The sequence below is a fragment of the Coffea arabica genome, chromosome 11c (genome assembly GCF_036785885.1).
Source record: "Coffea arabica cultivar ET-39 chromosome 11c, Coffea Arabica ET-39 HiFi, whole genome shotgun sequence".
Lineage (NCBI taxonomy): Eukaryota > Viridiplantae > Streptophyta > Magnoliopsida > Gentianales > Rubiaceae > Coffea > Coffea arabica.
The window spans coordinates 29,309,183-29,330,212 of record NC_092330.1 but is presented as its reverse complement, the minus strand read 5'-3'; the positions used below and the strand labels follow the sequence as shown (position 1 = coordinate 29,330,212).

The following is a 21,030-nucleotide window of genomic DNA, read 5'->3' as shown; positions in this document are numbered from 1 at the left end:
AATTGTCTCGGACCATATTTATATTATTAATATATAAACTAATGTAGAGAAACAAATAACAAAAAAATACCCTCACTTTCTTTGCCTGCCCCAAAAATATGCACACTCGTCCTTAGCCATCATCATATTTTTTTAAATTTTCAAAACTCACGACCAAATTGTTGGGAGAGCTATGGGAGTGGAACCACTAACCAAAGAAACAAAAATACAAAGAACACAATAAGACCGAATTGCCCCTAGACTTGGCAAGAAATCACAATCCAGCCGGCAGAACGCCTGGGAGGGACGACGCGGCTGTTCCTTGGGCTTGGGCCCTTTTAAAAGATCGGACCAAGGAAAGAAGAAATGCTCCTATTGTTTCCTATAGGTTGCAAACGAATCGAGTCGAGCGAGTTTTAGATTTATCGAGTCGAGTTCGACTTAATAATAGATGGGTTCGAGTTTGAACTCGAGCTCGACGAACCAAAAAAATTGAGATCGAGCTTGACTCGATCAAGGAAAAGCTAGGCTCGACCTCGGCTCGACAAGGCTCGCGAGCTGTAACTCGATTTCTGACTCGCGAGCTGCTCGAATTGTCAGCTCGTAATGTAGCTCGATTTCTAGCTCGCAAGCAGCTCGTTATCTCGAGTTTCTAGAAATTAATCTAATAAAAATAACAAATAATTATTTTTCTTAATAAATAATAAAATATTAGGGATATAAATGTAATTTTACTATTAAAATAAAAAATATATATAGTAAATTTAAAAATAATATATATATATATATATATACTCGTGCTCGCAAGCCTAACGAGCTTAATATTTTGAACTCGAACTCGATCTCGAGTTCGATTTCGCCAGTTCGAGCTCGACTCGAGTTCGATATTGACCGAACTCGGGTCGAGCTTTGACTCGAGCCGCTTGTGACTCGGTTCATTTGCAGCCCTAGTTTCCTACGCATTCTTTAACTCACTGATTCACTTTGTTTTTTTTGGTAGATAAAGGGGTAGAAATTAATTAATAGCTTAAGCATTTGCCTGATTCGCTGGCAAACTGCAAAGTAAGGCTAAACTCCGAAAAACTTTTTACAAATGTCATGGAGTCACACTTATCAGTTGCAGCTTTTTCCAACAGGGTGTCTAAACAAAAGTTGCAAAAAAAAAAAATGTTGTGGGAAAGGAAAATTATTCGTGGTGGGGATCATTTTTTAAGTTAATTATTTTAGCTTACAAATATGAAAAATTCATTTTGCTGAAAAATAAGCCTTAAGTAGATAATTAATTTAATGATGTTACTAAACTATTAAGGTAAAAGTAACAAAACTTTTTTTAAATATGAGACCATCGACTGACAAAACCATTTACGAATGGATTAAATTAGATGGAAAGGGGTGGGATGTTACGGTAGTCTGATTACCAATTTGAAATTTAAAAAAAAAAAAAAAAACAAATGACCAAAGTATAATGGCAAGTATATGAAAGTCAAGCAATCTTAATTCACGTTGGCAAAAAGAGAACACACATTGGACATTAATGATTAAACAATGAATAATAACAAAAAAAAAAATAGTGCTCAAGGATCAAATTAGTTTCGTGAATGCCCCCGGAATCCATACAGAAATTAACTCCGACGGCTAGGGAGTCATCACCCGAGTGTCTTTTAGATGAATGAACTTTCTCTTAAAGTGACTCACCGAATGGAAGGATTATCAAGCTTTTTATATTTTCTATAGATATATTTTTTACCTACCTTTTTATCTCACATATATTAAATCACTATAATGTATTTTTCTGAAAAACTCCAAAAAATAATAATCGTAATGGGGCATCGGTATTGAATCCCCCAAATTAACTTTAAATTTACTCTGACTTGAAGTATCCTTTCTTGAAAACTTGGACTGGGCAAGGGACTCTTCGAGCTGGGGAGTGTGTATCTACAACAGCTGGATTGGGGTTTAAATAACGGAGTAAAATCTAAGACAAGATTTAGGTAGACTAGTTGGGAAAACAATTGGGTTCTCTGTGTATTATGATTAACTTTACAAAACACAACGACCATGCAAGTAAAGTACAAACAGGATGAGAAAATGACTTCATTTTTTTATTTCTAATTCTTTTCTTTCCCTTCATTCGATATATTTCATGACAAGAGTATTTCACAAAATAATCTTTCAATTTTGTCTCACATCATTTAGCAACACACATGGCCTTGTTTGGACAGCAATTACTACGTTTTTCGTGAACACATTTTCTAATCACCTTTTTACTTCACATATATCAAATCACTACAGTAATTTTGCTATAAAAATTTAAAAAAATGCAATCCAAACAAAGCGTTACGTCAAGCTTCTTAGTTGTTAATAGTTCAATATTTTACAATATTTAAGGTATACAAAGAGCTACACTTGATTATAGATTTTAGTTTCAATCTGACTTTTTATTTATTTAGTTATTTTTTGCATTGGACTAGCAACAATGTGAGATGATGTTTGCATGCAAAGCGAAAGAACTTTTCTTTTATTTGTGCCCTTTTTGTAGAAGGGGCAAAAAAAAAAAAAAAAAAAAACTGCAAAAGTTGACTCTCTTTACCGATAATATGTCCATACTTTCTTGTCTTGATAAATCAGTTTCTTGTCTTCAGTCGTAAAATAAACATTAGGTCTTCTTCTGAACGTGTTATCTTTGAAAAGATTTTGTGACGCTATTAGGATCATTGGAGTACCAAGAATAAAAGAAAGGGATAATTGCAGAAACCTCCCCTGAGATTTCTGACATTTGCACTAACCTCCCCTCTAGGTTTAGAAATTGCATTCACCTCCCCTGAACAGTAACAATTTGTTGCAGAAACCTCCCTGACAGCTTTTATAGAAGTGAGATAAGAAATTTCTTCCAATTTTGCCCTCTTCTTGCTTGACAATTATTATATGCTTGACAATTGCTTAACTAATTATCTAATTAGTTAATAGTTAAACTAATTAACTATTAACTAATTATTTGATTAATTATTAACTAATTAACTAATTAACTAAAGCTATTGTTTGTCCGAAACTAACAAACTATTTGCATGTTAAACTATATGCAGTACGCATTGCCTATTTAAAGTATCGACTCTTTATGGGTATTTTACTTTCAAACATTATGATAAAAACATCAATATTTGTAAGTAAAATTCAAAAAGTATTACAGTAATATTCTTACAAAAAGGGAGGGGCATAGGGCCATAAATTAAATGTTTGAAATTAAGAATACTGATATTTTTTGTAACACTTTTGAATTTTACTTACAAATATTGATATTTTTATCATAAATTAAATGTTTGAAAGTAAAATACCTATAAAGAGCCGATACTTTAAATAGGTAATGCGTACTGCATATAGTTTAACATGCAAATAGTTTGTTAATTAGTTAGTTAATTAATTAGTTAATTAGTTAAGCAGTTAATTAGTTTAACATGCAAATAGTTTGTTAGTTTCGGACAGACAATAGCTTTAGTTAATTAGTTAATTAGATAAACAGAAATTAGTTAATTAGTTAATTAATTAATTAGATAATTAGTTAGTCAATTAGTTAAGCAGTTAATTAGTTAATTAGTTTAACATACAAATAGTTTATTAGTTTCGGATAGACAACAGCTTTAGTTAATTAGTTAATTAGATAAACAGAAATTAGTTAATTAGTTAATTAATTAATTAGTTAGTTAATTAGTTAAGTAGTTAATTATTTAATTAGTTTAACATGCAAATAGTTTGTTAGTTTCGGACAGACAACAGCTTTAGTTAATTAGTTAATTAGTTTAACATGCAAATAGTTTGTTAGTTTCGGATAGACAACAACTTTAGTTAATTAGTTAATTAGATAATTAGATAAACAAAAATTAGTTAATTAGTTAATTAATTAATTAGATAATTAGGTAGTTAATTAGTTAAGTAGCTAATTAGTTAATTAGTTTAACATGCAAATAGTTTATTAGTTTCGGATAGACAACAACTTTAGTTAATTAGTTAATTAGATAATTAATTAATTAGTTAATTAGATAAATAGAGATTAGTTAATTAGATAAACAGAAATTAGTTAATTAATTAATTAGATAATTAGTTAATAGTTAATAGTTAATTAGTTTAATTATGCAGAAATAGTTTGATTAGTTAATAACTATTAACAATTAGATAATTAGTTAATAGTTAATTAGATAATTAGTTATTAATTAATTAGATTATTAGTTAATTAGTTAAACTATGCAGAAATAGTTAATTTAGTGTAATTTTTATTAACAAATGCTTTGTTGGGTTTGATGAAAGTACTCATCACATTCATTTGGTAAAATTAAATCATATCAGGGGTACTTTGATAAATTGACCCACTTTTGCCTATTAAATTGCCTCCAACTTTTGATAGGGGAGGTCAGTGCTATTTCAAAATTAATAGGAGAGGTCAATGCTATTACTATAAAATTCAGGGGAGGTTTCTGCAATTATCCCTAAAAGAAAAGGAGACATGGCCTCAAATTTCAATTCGACATCACCACGCAAATTTGAAAGGCGGGCCAGTCCTGCTTCTAATACACAATTGTTGAGTAGGTATTGTGTCCTGTCATCACCACGCAGTAGGTATTGTGTCCCTTTCTTCTATTGGGGAGCTGATGGTAATTGTTGATAACGTGTTGTCAAAAAACTTCATCCAACTTTGGATTTGATTTTGAAGCAAGATAAATTATTTTAATCCTTTGGTCCTTCAATGACCAAAATATAATGACCAGTATATGAAAGTCAAGCGTCTTTAATTTACATTGTCAAAAAGAGAACGCGTTGGACATTAATGATTAAGCAATAAATAATAACTCATTTTTTTAATAGGATGACAAAATGACCTCAGTTTTTTATTTTCTAATTCTTTTCTTCCCATTTATTTGATATATTTCACGATACTAGTATTTCACAAAATAATCTTTCAATTTTCTCTCTTGCTTGTGTGTTTGGATATATGGATCAAATTATTTACTTATATCACAATCATAATTTTTAATATATTTTTTATTTCATATATATTATATCATAAAAAATATTATAATAATTATTTCAAATAATCTACTATCCGATCACATATTTGATTATCCATTTTAGTTTTAATCTGACTTTTCTTTTTTATTTTTTCTAGCAATAATGCTCGTCAACCCAACCAAATTTATTCTCATCTGGCAGGCCAGCACCGCACCACTTTGATTTATTTTATTGTGGTCTGGTGCACTGTAAAAATGCACGGTAATAAACAAATAATGCATCGTGTGGGGACGGGGAGGGAACGAGCTTGCCAGCACCGTGTGGGGCCTAACAATAATAATGCACCTGTGGAAATTTCAAAGGGATAATTTCAGAAACCTCCCTTGAGGTATCCGACAATTTCACTCAGCTCCCCTCAGGTTTAAAATTTTACACTTACCTCCCTTAGTATAGTAAAATACTTATAATGCCCTCCACTTGGTAAATAATTTTAAATTTAAGGCAATAAATTTACTAAACCCAACAAAATTTCTATTTTTCTATCTTATGTCTATTTTCGCTCTTCTCTTTTTTAGTTAATAGAATGCCTTTTTATTATTTTTAGTTTTGTAGATATTCGCGAATTGAAATTACAAATTAATAGAGGAAGCAGATTATATGTCAAACTAGAAGAAAATGAAAAGACTCACAGTGACAGAGAAATAAATAATAAAATTAATAATTGAAATAGGAAAAAAAGCAAAAGATGTGGAATTTGTCATATTTTGTTTGCCCCCAAGAAATTTTTTTATAAAATATCAATAATTACAAAAGGATTTCTTTCATTGGATTAGAAATTTTTTATTATGATTTTATTGTGGAGGAATTTATTCTTTACTTTTGAGTAATAATATTTTTAAGGCATAAAATGGTTGTAACGATGGTTCTAAGTTAGATTAGCTTGTATTCAAAATATATTTAAGTATTGATATTTAATTTTGGATATAAAAATTGGTTATCAATAGGGTTTGTGCGTGTGTGTGTGTGAGTGTGTTTTTTTTTTTTTTTGCATGACAAGTATGGATATTGTGTATGCAATTTGGGATCTTTTAAATGGTTATTTGATTTTTAGAACATACGTCTGGATAGTTGTCCGGGATTAGACTTGTTGACTTGTGCAAAGTGTAGAAGAAAATGATTGACTATAATATATTTTGCATTTCTAGTTCTGTATAAAAGGGTGTTTTAGGATTTTTGTAAGAAAATCTATCTTACTAGACCTATATTTTTATTAAATAGTAAAAGTAAGGGAGGTATATATAATTTTTAAAACTTGAGGAGAGCTATCTATAATTGTCAAAAATTTCAGGGGAGGTTTGTGAAATTATCCCAATTTTTTTACTTGTGCAAAGTGTAGAAGAAAATTATTGAGTATAATATATTTTGCTTTTCTAGTTCTGTACAAAAGGGTGTTTTAGGATTTTTGTAAGAAAATCTATCTTACTAGACCTATAATTTTATTAAATAGTAAAAATAGGGGAGGTATATATAATTTTTAAAACTTGAGGAAAGCTATCTATAATTATTAAAAATCTCAGGGGAGGTTTGTGAAATTATCCCAATTTCAAAAGGCTTCGTACACGGAGAAATTCAATAGCATACAAAATAAAAGTTTTCACACTTCAGCGTCAAGATATGTGAAGGTCTTCTAAGTTTCTAATATTTGTCAATATCTGAGTCAAGATAAATTGCTCCCTTTGCTATCTATGTAAGAGTAAAACCATCATCTTTTGCTAGTGAATTCCATCCATTGCAGAGTCAAACCATAATCTCATCCAAAATGGCAGAAAGCCTATCCTCAATCCTATCCTCTGCAGTGCAGAATATAGGTAAATTGGTTATTGAAGAAGGAAAGTTTCTACAAGGCGTTGGCGAGCAAGTCAGACTCCTTAATGATGATCTCAAATGGATACAAATGTTCTTAAGATATGCAGATACGAAACAGACTGCAAGGGACACTATACAACAGTGCCTTCCGGAATTTAGAGCGGTCGCTTATGAAGCAAGTGATTTGGTTGAAGACTATGCTTTGAGGGTTTCAATGTCAAGCAGCAGAGGCTTTACACTTACTCTAAAGAGGACTGCTTGCATCGCCAGAGAAGGTTATACCATTCATGATTTGTGTTTAAAGATTCAAAGTCTCAGAACTAGGATCTCTAATCTCGCCAAAAATTTTGGCTGGTATGCAAATTTAATGACCAGAACGGAGGAAGGAGACTCGAGTGCTCCATCCAGGCAGCAACAATTAAGGCACACTTACTCCTTCGTGGCTGAGGAGGATGTGGTTGAACTGCCTAATGATATTCAGGTGCTAGTTAAATATTTGCTGAATCAGGGTGAAACAGAGAACAAAATAAGTGTGGCTTCGATTTTGGGCATGGGAGGCATAGGCAAAACCACTCTTGCTAGAAAGGTATATCACCATGAAAGATTGAAGCATTATTTTAAAGGTTTTGCTTGGGTTTGTGTGTCACAACAATGGCAACCAAACGATCTCTTGCAAGGCATTCTACTCAAGCTTACTCCTGAAAACAGAAAACAGATAATGAAGAGCAAACAAGATGAGCTAGCAAGGCTGCTTCAACAGCACTTGCGAGCTAGGAGATGTTTGATTGTCCTCGATGACATTTGGTCAACAGAAGCATGGGATTGCCTAAAAGACGCAATCCCAGTTTCGGAGCATGGATCCAAAATTTTGCTCACAACTCGTAATGAATACGTGGCAGCATATGTTGCTTCAAATGGTTATCAACATAAACTGCGTTGTTTGACCGATGAAGAAAGTTGGGAGTTGCTGCGCATGAAATCGGAGTTTCTAGCACTGAGGGAGAGAAGTGGTAAAGGTAAAATTTTTCTCCTTTGTTCACATTAAATTCATTTTATGTAAAAGGCCACGGATATACAATAGAAATGCTGCAATGGAAACATAACTAACATTTACTTAAACAACTTGATCTTTTTTTTAAAAAAAAACTTCAGATTCATACAATCCAGTAGTTAAAAAAAAAACGAACATGTCTCTTAGTATCATGGTTCAAAGGAGCGGTTGCGGCCGTCACCGTTTCACATCGAGCACGGTAGAATCGTCACGATGTCAATGAGACGCATATTTAATATTAGATAAATATTTAATTCTTCTTACAATTCATTCTCTATTCTTTCTAAACAAAAGAATGTTTTAAATTTGCGATAAAATACATGTATAAAAAAAATAAGAAGTAAAGATTATGTGTTTGTATTTTTCTATTTTCCTCCCTTATTGCTAACTATAAGATTTTAAATTGATGTTTCACTGACCATTATGTGTTTCAAATCACAATAAATATTGGGTAAATATATTTTTAGCATGCTACATATTTATATGTATGTCTATCCAAAACTGTAAGAAGAGCTCATAAGGAATTTTAAACATTTAAAGACAGAACACAATATTTAAGAAGTTTTGGATTTCAAAGTGAAATGGCTAAATAAATAGGAAACATGGAATTACCTATGAGTTTTTAGTAAGAACCAAAGAAGCTTTAGAACTTTTAAGCATTTTACGGAAATAAAATTTTAAGTTGGAAATAAAATTAAAAAAACTTCTTACCAAAAAGAACGGGGGTATGTTTGATAATCACAATAACTATGACCACTCACTGGCAATAAAGGATAGATCTGTCAAAGTCAAAGTCAAAGTTTCAATGGGTCTTGCTCCCCGACTTCTGAGAGCTCTCCTCCCATTCTTCTCGGTTTCATGCTCCACCACAGCCATAACCCAATTCCTTCTTCCCAAGTCCAAACTTTCTTGGTTTCTTTTTCCTCTCAACTTTCCTCTCCCCGGTTTCTTTATTTACCTATCTCATGCTTTTTATTTTTCTTTACATTTGTTATTGTATTTTCTTAATTAGTGTTGATGGATTTTCAATGTTCTTGACGTGTTATTTTCTGATTTTCGTTGCCTCTTCATGGATTTTAGAATACCAGAAAGCTTGTTGTGTCCTTGGATCCGAGTTGAAGCAGGGTGACTCGGATGTTTGTGGCAATTTTTTGAGTCTCCTAGTCGACTCAGTCTGAGTCGATCAAGTCTGAATGAGTCACTTGCAGTTCATGTGTCTCCTATGAATAGTGGACCCATCTTAGAATAGAGAGCCCCATTCCACTGACGACTCGTTTGAGTTGAGCCCCATTCTAGTGACGTCTATAGTTTCGGACTTAGACGAGTTTTTGAACCATGCTTAGGATAGCCATTTTCGTAGACTATTGATAGGTCTCAAGTCTTTGGATTGGGAGACTTATCAGTTAACAAAATGTCAAGGTTTTCGTATAGTTGTCAATGATAACATGATGCTTATGAATGATAGATGCGCTGTAGTTGATATTAACTTAGTTTTGTTTAATGCTACATAGGTTATGAAGATTTGGACAAGATGGAAGAGTCAGGGAAGAAAATATTGAAATACTGTGGAGGTCTTCCATTGGCCGTGGTGGTTCTAGGTGGAATCCTTAGAACTAAAAAAACCCTCAGGGAATGGAATGAAGTGCATGAGAATATCAAATCCTATCTGGATAGGGGAGAAAAAATTGGAAAAGAAGGAGAGGTGCCCAAGGTTTTGGCTTACAGTTACTATGACCTCCCTTGGCAACTAAAACCATGCTTTCTTTACTTGGGTAAATTCAAGGAAGATTCTGACATTGGAGTAGCAAGTTTATATCAGATGTGGATAGGAGAAGGTATGATATTTGAGAATGATAGAAGGGAGCAAGAAACAATGATGGATGTCGCAGAGCGTTACTTGGAAGAATTAGCAAAAAGATGCATGGTTGAGATTAAAGTACATGAGGATGGGAAGCATGCGGTAACAAGGTTGGAGTCGTGTCGGCTTCATGATCTTATGAGAGATCTATGTTTAGCCAAGGCAAAAGAGGAGAATTTGTATAAGCTGGTCGATCAAAGTACTTCACGAGATTCTCCTCCCGCATTTGAAGCACAGTATGGTTTAGTCCTTCATTTGCTTCCAGAGGATATTTCTAAATACAACTTTCTGCCAAAAGATCAAACTAAGCATCTTCGCTCATTCTTGTGTGATCCGTTGGTAAGCCAATGGGAACGTTTTTCAAGGGTGAGAATAATGTCCCAAGTCAAGAATTTGAAGATGCTTAGAGTTTTGGCAATTTTGTCCTCCAATATGGCCTCCCAAAGGTGTTATTTCAAGTCACCTCTGCGATATATCGGTAATCTTATCCATTTGCGATGTTTGAGATTGAGGCAGTGTCATCATATAAACTTGCCACATTCCTTGGGCAATTTAAAGTACTTGGAAACTCTCGATTTATCTGATAGTTTTCATTGTAGAATACCAAACATCCTACGGAAGTTGGAACGTTTGAGATATCTTTATCTTCCGAGGTCGTGGGGCTGTCAGCCCAAGCTGCGGTTGAGCAAGCAGCTGGAGATACTTGAATCATTCGATAGCATAATTTGCTATCCTAAAGATGTATGCAAATTGTCGAATCTCAGAGCTTTCACAGCAATAGTGTATAGCAATTTGAAGGACTGGGCACGCATCATCAATCATATATCAAACATGGACTGCATACGCACTAGTTCACTTATGATCAATGGTTGTAATTTTGGACGAATCAACTCCAACAATTCGAATGACAACAGCAGGGGTTTGGATGTTCTTTCAAGGGTGTTGTTTAGTAGGAATATTCATGAAATAGTGATCTACGGTAGTTTATGCAAGAAGTTACCGGATTACCAATCCCATATGTTTCCTGATCCTGCAGGACTTACTCGATTAAGGCTGTTTGGTACTAAAATTGAGGAAGACCCAATGGGAACACTCGAGAAGCTTCCTGGCCTAAGAATACTGATGCTTGGGAGAAATTCTTTTCTGGGCCAAGAAATGATTTGCCGCTCAATGGGATTTCCCCAACTAAAACATCTCGAGCTTAATGGTTTGGGTAACTTGAAGCTGTGGAAACTGGATGATGGGGCCATGCCTAAGCTTTTAACTTTAGGGATTGACGAGTGTGAACAATTGGAAATGATTCCAGATGGGCTGAGATGTTTAACCATTCTAAAAGATGTATCTCTTGCGAGAATGCCTGAAAAATTTAACAATAGAATTAGGATGGAGAATGGTCAGCAAGGAGTTGATTATGATAAAATAAGCAATGTACCTTCAGTTAAGATCCGCAGGTACTCTTTTTCTCCTTTTACTTTTTCCTCCAATTTTTCTCTTTTAATTTTCAATTTACGGTTCTTGGAATTCCCTTTTTCTTGGCATCGAGTTCCAATCTCAATTTTGAGAATCTCACCCCGGAAGAAACGGGATCACAGTACTTGCTCTGTGAGATTCTTTTTAGTTTCATCTTCCAAATATTTATTTTTGTTTATCTAAGACATCATCTAATGTAATTCCTATGCCGTGACTGATTAAGGAATTTGGTGATGAGGAAGTAAGTTTATATTTCAAAGCATTGCCTTCCATATTGTAAGGTGAAATCAAAATATTTTGCTTATTTTCTCGTGTTTGGAAATGGGTTGACATAATCTCTCATAAATTAAATTTAATGGATTAGTATGTGTTACCGTCATATAATGTACTCATCAACAAAAAATGTTACATGGTGTAAAAAATGCCTAATAACTCTTTAAATTATTTGTGCTTCCCCTGTAATTGTTTTAGATTACCATCCCTATTTAATCTAATATCTTGGATTAAAATTAAATTTTGTTTAGCATTTGGTGACAAAGAAGCATCATGTTGCCTTCAAGTCTTATTGGTGACAAAGAAGGTGAAAGAAAGTCTTATTGATATCAAAACCAACAATCAGAGCTTGTGTTAAGTCAATCAAGACCATTTACTTTAATTCGTCGTACAAAATGACATGGCATGTTTGTTGAGTGATGATGCACTTTGACTCCATTCTCAGTTACGCAGAATTGTTTCCCGTGCAAGTGGTGCCTGCCGAGGATTGGAAGGACAAAATGTTGGCGGAAAAAAATTTTTTTTTTGAGATATTTTTTGTTTGGGTTTAGTAATTTCTTTTTTGCAGTAATGTTATCAATTTTTTCTTAAATATGAATGAATTTACGGTAGATATTTATAGAGAAATTTTAAGATCATTATTTTCTATTACTAATTGGACTGAACTATATATATATAAAGGATTGTTAAATATAAGATGCCAAAGAATTACAATTGAATAGAATGAAATATATAAGTTAAGTAGGAAAAGAAGCAAGACAATTTTTTTATTGGTTATAAATTTATAAGTTTAGTTGGCAGACTTTACATTTGTTTGATTTGCTTGTCCTGTTTATATTTGTTTATCATCTTGTTTCCTTTTACTTTTTAAATTACAAATCATGCAATCCATATATTTGCCGTGAAGTCAGATTTGTTTTGCTGTTTAGCCTCAAATTTAAATGACAACACCTCGTGACAACATCTAATTTTGTCATAAATAAATTAAATTTAATGACAATAGTGCTTATTATCCCATAATGTTAATTTTTTGGTGAGGACTTGTGTTATTGTCATTAATAGAACACATATTTTTGTTATGAGAAAAATCACTAAAATATTGTCATAACATGAATTTTTTGGCTATGACAACACACTTTTGTTGTCATTCCCCTGTTTCATGAAAAAATAGATCCACTTCCAAAAGGTTAAGAAATTATGCAAGATTTAATAGCAGATTTAGCTCAATTCTGTGGCTATTTATCTTTTGTCCTTCTGTTTAATCTTTTTCCCGTCTTTCTCAGAGTTTTCACTTTTGTATCAGCATTTTGAAGGAAATTTGTAATAGTAGATTGAGCTCAATTTTGTGGTTATTTCTCTTCATTTTCGTGTCGTTGTGCAGATGGGTTGGCGGAATAATAGGTTATCGAGTAGAAATTGTTTGTCCAAGCAATCCTGTTTAACGAAGCCCTGGGTCTTGTCTTAAGAAAATTCTACACTGATTCAAATGTGAGGTAATTAAACTTACTGAATCTCTTTTCTTTTTTCCTGCAATTTTTAATTTATATGGAAATTTTAATGCATAGAGGGATATTATTTGAAAAACTTGGAGTAATTGATTTGTAACATGGATGCTTACAGTGTTTTCACATTTTTTTTTCTAAATTTAATGTGATTTGAATTGGGATTATAGAATTCTGGTTTCAAAATTCAATCTGCGATGTCTTTTGATTCACAAATATGTGATTTCCGTCCACTCTTCTGAAATTAAAGTTCGTTCATTTTTGTGATTTTTTTTGGTGTAAAAGCTGGCACTATGTTAGTCCATACAATTAAAATTTGTATCAAAATTTTCTCTGCTAATTGTCCCAAAAAAGGTACAAAGGCAGAGTATTGTATTCTTAATAAAGCTTATTATACATACAAATTAATCTTATGATGAATGACTGAGTTTGTTTCCTATATTGTTAAAGCTATTTTGCAATTTTGTCTCATGGTTAGACACCAAAGAAAACTAGTTAAAACTCTGGAACATTTGTTAAACTATTAAGGTTTGTTGCAGGAAATTCTGAGCCTCAGGTTTCTCTAGAAAACAATACTTGCCTCTATTACCAATTTTCTGTATTGAAAACTCTTGCCTAAAGTCTTCCACCATCTTTCATTTGCATGTTGCAGCTTCTGCGTCATAAGTTTCTTTGCACATAGCATTTGTAAGTTGGTTATGGGCTAGCATTTGTATGTATTGCGAGCATCTTTACTTAGCTATTAGGGAAAGATACCAATCTGTTATCTGATCCTTCACTTTTAGTGTTTGATCAACAAGGAGATAATGTGTGATTATTTTTAGCTTTTGGTTTGGTTAGTCTCACTTTGTTTAGCTGCTCAAACTTTTCTTGTGCTCAAAGCTGTTGGCATAGAGCTAGATTCAGTGCAAGATTCACCAATGTAGTTGGAGGAGGCCATCTATGTTCTTGTGTTCTTAAGAAGAGAGGGTTAAATTAATAAGGAAACTTTCCCAATTCCTTTAACTTTTTTATTAACCTTAATTAAAAATAAGATGACCATCCAAATAAGTACAATACCAAACTAAGAAACATCCTTGGGTTGGCCAAACGGAAGACTAATTGTGTTCGAAAATTGAATTTCCATGATTTAGACACCGCCTCATTGTTCTCTAGTACTTTTATCTTACGTATATTAAATTATTACAATACAATTTTCTACAAAAACTTCAAAAAATAATAATCCAAATGAGATTTTTAACTTCTAATTTTGCAGTTTCACAGTTGACCGGAGCCCTATCTTTTATGTGAAGTAGTATGCAAATATTAATTTAGGTGAAAAATACACGTTGAAGTACATAATTAGGTGATAGAATTTAGTGTCAAATTATTTGGGCATAATCAACTAGCTAAAATTCCCTGTACAAAAATATGGGAGCTCAATTGACTAAACCAATTTGTGAATTTAAATTAGATCAGATGAAATTCCGTATACACTTTACTAGAAAGAGAATGACCAAAGAAAAGAGGAGAAGGGTGGGTTTTAGTAATTGATTACTGAAGTGACTTTGAGGCTGATGTGCTTGGGAAGATCTGTCCGGCCAAAGTCGGGTTCGAATTATGTAGCCAATCCAAGACCCAATTTAGGGGAACAAGCCATAAAGACAATTACTAAAAGATTTTCAGAACTTTTACTATATTTACATCCATCTTCAAGTGATTGTTGTTTTGAGTTTTCATATTATTAGTATTGTTTTTTGGAGTTGGAAATTTGAAAGGACCAACTAGGTAAGGCCTAGCAATAAACTCAAATGATCTTTTCTTTTCTCCCTTCCCTGTTTTTAGAAAAAAAGCTCTGTTTAGATTGAGGATTTTTTAAAAAACAAGTTTTTCAACTACAATACTACAGTAATACACAAATAAAAATAACCTCAAAAACATTAAAAACAACTTCAAAAATTCCAAAAATACAAAAAAAAAACCTCAAAAACATAAAAAAAAAACAACTTCAAAAGCATCAAAAACATAAAAAACAATCTTAAAAAACACCAAAAATACAAAAAATAACCTCATCTACGGTAAAAGTTTTTCAACTATATTGTTACAATAAAATATTTCAAAAACAACTAATCCAAACAGAGTAATGTTTCTAAAAAAAAATTCTATGGTAGACTTAAGGTAGAAGAGCTGCCGCTCTAGCTAAAAATTTCCAAGAAATTCTATTGGGACTAAATGCAGCCAAAGAGCAACTTAAATTCTTAATACTTTGAGCTAAAAGACAATCTGGTTTTGGATTAATTACTAGCTAATTAACTAGGTAATACATTCTGTTATCATGACCAAAAAAAAAAAAAGCGGTTTTAGCTGAAAACTGAGGATTGAATTATGATAAAATTGACCCATTTTTGCCCCACTATGGTCCCTATGCTATAGGTATACTTGGGCGGCATATAAATAATTGGTTTGGCAAATGAATTTTTTGGATGTTTACATAAAATTTTACTACATAAGTTATAGGAAAAATATTTAACATGGAAAACTTTTTTCTTTTCTTTTTTTTTCTTTCTTTTTCTCTCTCTTTCTTTTTTCTTTTTCTTTCTTTCTATTTTTTTTTCTTTCCTCTCTTCTTCTTCTCCCTTCCCCCTCCCCCCGTTGCACGTTGCAGCAACAACAACAATTTTTTGTTTTTTGCATTTTTCTCTCTCTCCCTCTTCCCCGTCTCCCTCTCTCCCTATCCCTCCCACCGCCAGCAACAGCAGAAATTTTTATTTTTTTGCTTTTTCCTCTCACCCTTTCCCTCCCTTCCTCTCCTCCTCCCTTCCCCTCTTCCCTGCCACCTCTCTTCCCCCCTCTCCCTCCTCCGCCAATCTCCCCCTCCCCCCTACGCAAATCGCGAGACCAAATCTGGTCATGCAATCTGGCTGTGCGACTAGATATGGTTGTGCGGCCAGATTGCATAGGGGAAGGGGAGATTGCGCAACCAGATTTGGTCACGTGATCTGCGCAGGGGGGAAAGGGAGGGAGAGGGAAGGAGAGAGGTGACGGGAAAGAGGAGAAGAAGGGAGGGGAGGAGGAGAGAGAGAGGGTGAGGGAGAGGGAGAAGAGAAAAAAAAAACTTACCTCTGTCAGTGCCAAAAGAGATGGCCAGCATCGAAAGAGGTGGTCGGCGCCGAAAGTCGTAGTGGGTTGATGTGGGAAAGGAAAAAAAAGGAAAAGGAGGAAGGGAATTTTTTTTTTTTTTTGTATTTTGGATATTTTGAAGTGTGTAATTTTAAAATTTTTAAGAAGTTTTTTGAGATTTCTATAGCTGAAGTTATTAAAACATTGGTAGGAGACAAACTTAGCCAAAAACTCATTTGTCAAACAAGCCATTTAGTCCATGAATTGAACAATCAAAATTGTCCCAGTCCATGAAAAATGTGGAGCCATTCCCTAAGCAACAAGTAACTTTAAGGGTATTATTTTCAACTGCAAGTGGTGAACAATAGCGGAGCGAATATGATGTTTCGACTTGATAACACACTATTTGATGCACATTTTTGTTGCATGTATCATTAAATCCAAATTTGTGACTTTAGTTTAGCAATAATATCATTCTACTTATTTGAATTAAGAACATAAAACATTTAGAAAAAAATTTAAAATATTTCTTATTAGTCTTAACATGCGTTCTCCAACATTTTTTCATTTCTCATACTTCACATAAAATATTGCTATAGTCAAGAAAAGCTTTCAAATAACTTTCAATCCAAATTGATCAATCATTATATAACTTAAAACTAGATCCAAGAGTCCAACAAAAGATAGTCATTATGATATCTTAATAGTTTTAGGGGACAATGCAACATGACGAGATTCTACCATGCACCAAATTTTAATAAAATCTAAACATCTCATTTTCTGCAAGTATACAAATCATTTATCGAGTATAGGGAATACTAGGTGTCGATCTCACAAGAAAGATTGTCAATTGCCAATGATTTTCAAACTCCCTTATTATTTAGACTATCACAAGTGTAAGAAATTAAATCTACAATATAAACATGGGATAAAAGTAATAGAAATAACAATAGAAAGCTTCTAAGGCTATGGAATATCTTACTCTTCTTACAAGTGAAATTACTGGTTAATTAAATGTGATTATCTTGACTAATTATGGCATAATTTCCTAATGTATCTGAAACGTACTCTCATAGTGAAACAATTATACTTGTAACTAAGCCATACTTATTCTCGTGGCTATGAAACCAATTACAAGCTCATTTCTTTTATAAGATTATACGGAACAGGCCACCAAAGCCATAAAGGTGCACCGCTACTCTCGTGAGTGAGCTGTTTAGGTTTAACACTTCTTTGAACTAGTGTCAAATCCCAATTCTTATTACAAACTTAACATCTTAAAATTATCACAATTAATGGCAGTTAATTATGATTTGAAAGGCAAAAGTGCTAAATAACTTGCTCAAAATAATATCATCAAATAACCAAATATATATCATTAACAAGATATAGAAAGTTCATCCATAACTTTAGACATCAACTTTAGTAAAACATGAAGAAAATGAAAGAAAAGACCATACTTGTATTGTAGCTAAATATAACTCAAATACAAAATAGAAAGTGATAGCAAAGTAGTCACTCTTGTCACATGAATTCCAAGCCCTCCATCTTGTTCCTTAATTCTTCATCCAAATCTAGTTACAAGTACAAGATAAACTACACTAACTATAATACACTTATAAACTAAGAAAAACTAGTGAAAACTACATTTTTGGTAGTGTGCCTAGCATTCCAAAGTTATCAATATAAGCTCTCCAAGGGCCCCTATTTATAGAGAATTCAAGCTCAAAATGTGTTATTTCTAGTTGGTAATTTTGTCTCTTAAAATCACCAAAAGTTGCTTCTTGAAATTTCCATGCTTACTTGCTCATATCCAGCTAGAATTCTTGCAGACAAATTGGTCAAAAAACTTGTGTGAACAAAGTACAAGTTATAGAGCAAGTTGTAGCCGCAATTGAAGAAAACGTGACCTATGAAAACACAAGCATGAGGTCGCGTATGACTAGAGTTGCAAATGAACCGAGCCGCTCGCGAGCGGCTCAAGTCAAGCTCGACTCGAGCTTGAGCTGGCTCGAGTCAAAATCGAGCTCGAACTCAAGCTCAAAATATTAAGCTCGTTAGCGGCTCGCGAGCTCGATTATATATATATATATTTTATTTTTTTATTTTATGTATATATTTTTTTATTTTTTTATATTAAGTATATATACTTTTTATTTTAATAGTAAAATTACATATATATCCTTAATATTTTATTATTTATTAAGAAAAAATATTATTTTATTTTTTTTTAAAAATAAAATATTTATTTTTTATTTTTTTCGATCTCGACTCAAATCAAGTCGAGCTCGAGCTCGAGCTTTAAATTGTCAGCTCATCAAGTTCGAGCTCGAGTTCGAGTTCAATAAAATTAAGTCAAGGCTTGGCTCAATAAGGCCAAAACTCGACTCGACTCGGCTCGTTTGCAGCCCTACGTATGACGCCACGTTTTACTTCTTTTGCAGGTTTTCTTAATTCTGGTTAGCCTTCAATTTTGCTCTATTTTTGCACCAATTTCCACTGATATTTTCTTGATGATGAAGGCTGAACTAGATCTTATGCAAAACATGAAAGTTTTAGGCCTTTGAGTTAGATTTTCAATGCTTTAAAAATCATCCAATTTGAAACTTTGTATACTAAGCAATGACCAAAATACCCTTAACTGGTCAATCCCTGTTTCAGCTTTTGATAACAAAAATGACCGATTGTATTTTGACATTTTGATTAGGAAAACGCATGAACTGGATTTCAATGTCTCATACAAAATATGGAGCTATGCGTTGGCTTCAAAATGGCTTAAGAATCACCGCAATCCGATACTTATAACTCAAGATATAACCGAAATATCAAAAGATGTCAAAATTGTCAAACTTCTCTTCTTGTATACTTGATTGCATTTTATCTCTTGAGTATTTTGCACTTCATATTCTCTTTAAAACCTTTAAATCACCAATAACCATCTAATCATCTTCTCAAATCACGCATTTGATGGTTGAATCATTAAACCTACAAAAACATGAAGTTTTCACCACTTTAAACACATAGAAATATAATTTTTCACACCTAAACCATAAAATGCATAATTCACTAGAAACCTAATTAATTAACTATAAAAATAACTAAAAAACACTAAAACTAAATAATAAAACACACTTAAAATACTCAAAATACACACTTATCACAACTATAAAAGGTCATTTTACATATTTGAGGGAGGGGGAAGCGGGTGGGCAAGTATAATATAATTTAAAATCTTCTCAATTTTCCTAATGCTGTTGTGATTTTACCAAAGTTGAGGGAGTGCAATTACCCACCTTCAACTATATATGGCTTTGCTGGGTGTGAAAGCTTGGAGTAGTGGCACATATTTTATCTCTATGGATTACCTATTTACCTTTATCTAAAATTGTATAACCTTATAAATTCATCCGATTGTGTCATTAGTTTTCTCTTGATCTCTAAATTAACATACTAAAAATGGTACTCTTTTTGTGAGTACTTTGGCATTCAATTTTCATGAAACATTTCAATAATGAAAAATGAGTCAAAATTGTAACAAATTGTTAATTATTAATCAGATGGTAAAACTTAGTCAATTTCACATGAAATTTTATGGACAACTACTACAACTGATAAAATATACTATGAATGGTGTTGATTTTTGAAAATAATTTTTAAATTAATTTTATTGAAGTATAATGAAGAGAAATTCTCTCCAACACTAAGGCCACATGTTAATTCCTTCAAGGCTATTTAGTTTTTTTTTTTTTTGAGCCAACACTGTTTAGTTTAATTCCTAGTACAACATTACATGACATATTTGTGAAAGGCAAACACTTAGTTAGGTTCGGTCTATGTAGATCTAGTAGTTCAAAATTTGCCACACCATCTCTTTAATTCAAGTATCAAAGATGTGGCAAATTTGGGCATCAAATCTATAAGACCAGATTTACCCAAATTTTTGCTTTTGTCGAGTGGTTATGCACTTTGATTCCATTCTCACTTCCGTTATCCCTAGTCCTGGCTATCTATACTTGAATTTTGTGAGACTACCTAATTTGGGCAGAACAAGCATGTGGTCGGTTTGGAAAAAAAAATTTCAAATATTACTCTACTTGTATTATAAATATAATTTTCAATCACCTTTTGTTATTTCAAACATATCACATCACAAAAATTTTCAAATATTACTCTGCTTGGATTATAAACACAATTTTCAATCACCTTTTTGTTATCTCAAATATATCACATCACAAAAAGTATTATAATATTTGGTTAAATAATTTTTACAAATAATCTTCTATCCAAATACACCCATAGATATTCGTTCGGCAAAGTACGTCCTAAAACCTTTTTGTATGCATATTATGTTCTTTTTTAAATCTTACTTTGTCCACTTCTTCTTTTTTCTTCCTTTTTTTGGGTCTTTTTCCTTTTTTCCCTTCAGGCTTTTTACTTGTGACTCTTAATATAAACTTAATGTTCACACTTCTTTTGCACAAATGGGATGCTATTGAAAGAGTATCCATCCACAATACAGAGAAATATTATAGGAGATAGGTAGTAGCAGTTGTTTGCAATATTGAAGGGTTGATTTCACTGCATGAGAGAGCAAGACTTGTTTCTCTTAACTTTTTTTTTTTTTTTTTTGGGAATCAATCAAAGGAAATTTGGGTTAGCAGAGGTTATTTTTCTTCCTAACAAGTTTAGCAGATGTTCTAACAAGACGATGTGCTAATATTATGGTCCTACTTTTCTTCAGTGGGATACAAGCAAAGAAAGCAGATAAGGTGGAATATGCGTTTGATTTTTTTTTTTTGTAATGATCCCCTGACAGCTGACAAGAAGCCATTGTATGGCGTGAAAATAGTTGCTGGTCGTCTCAAAAAGTCTTAATTCGTACGATGATCTATTCCACCAAATTGGTCTATGATACTTTAAGCCATGGTTGATTT

At 32.7% G+C, this 21,030-nt stretch overlaps 1 protein-coding gene across 3 annotated transcripts; it reads left to right on the top strand.

The window, feature by feature from the left end:
* The first annotated feature begins 6,681 nt into the window (after positions 1-6,681).
* Positions 6,682-21,030, top strand: LOC113717116 (putative disease resistance protein At1g50180). Of its 3 annotated transcripts, none has more exons than XR_003454280.2 (4): positions 6,682-7,859; positions 9,406-11,203; positions 12,877-12,988; positions 20,913-21,030. XR_003454280.2 is itself a non-coding variant. In XM_027241775.2 (3 exons), the coding sequence occupies exons 1-3, from the start codon at positions 6,797-6,799 to the stop codon at positions 12,935-12,937; spliced, it is 2,922 nt and encodes a 973-aa protein (XP_027097576.2). In that variant the 5' UTR covers positions 6,682-6,796; the 3' UTR covers positions 12,938-13,993. The 3 variants fall into 3 exon arrangements, 1 of the variants encoding a protein (XP_027097576.2); XR_003454279.2 differs by having other exon boundaries at positions 20,838-21,030; XM_027241775.2 differs by lacking the exon at positions 20,913-21,030 and having other exon boundaries at positions 12,877-13,993.

Bases quoted from the DNA above. Each gene is read 5' to 3' on its own strand.
- LOC113717116 (XM_027241775.2), top strand. From the start codon at position 6,797: ATGGCAGAAAGCCTATCCTCAATCCTATCCTCTGCAGTGCAGAATATA. The intron at 7,860-9,405 runs GTAAAATTTTTC...AATGCTACATAG, and splicing joins GAGGGAGAGAAGTGGTAAAG to GTTATGAAGATTTGGACAAG. The intron at 11,204-12,876 runs GTACTCTTTTTC...GTCGTTGTGCAG, and splicing joins CCTTCAGTTAAGATCCGCAG to ATGGGTTGGCGGAATAATAG.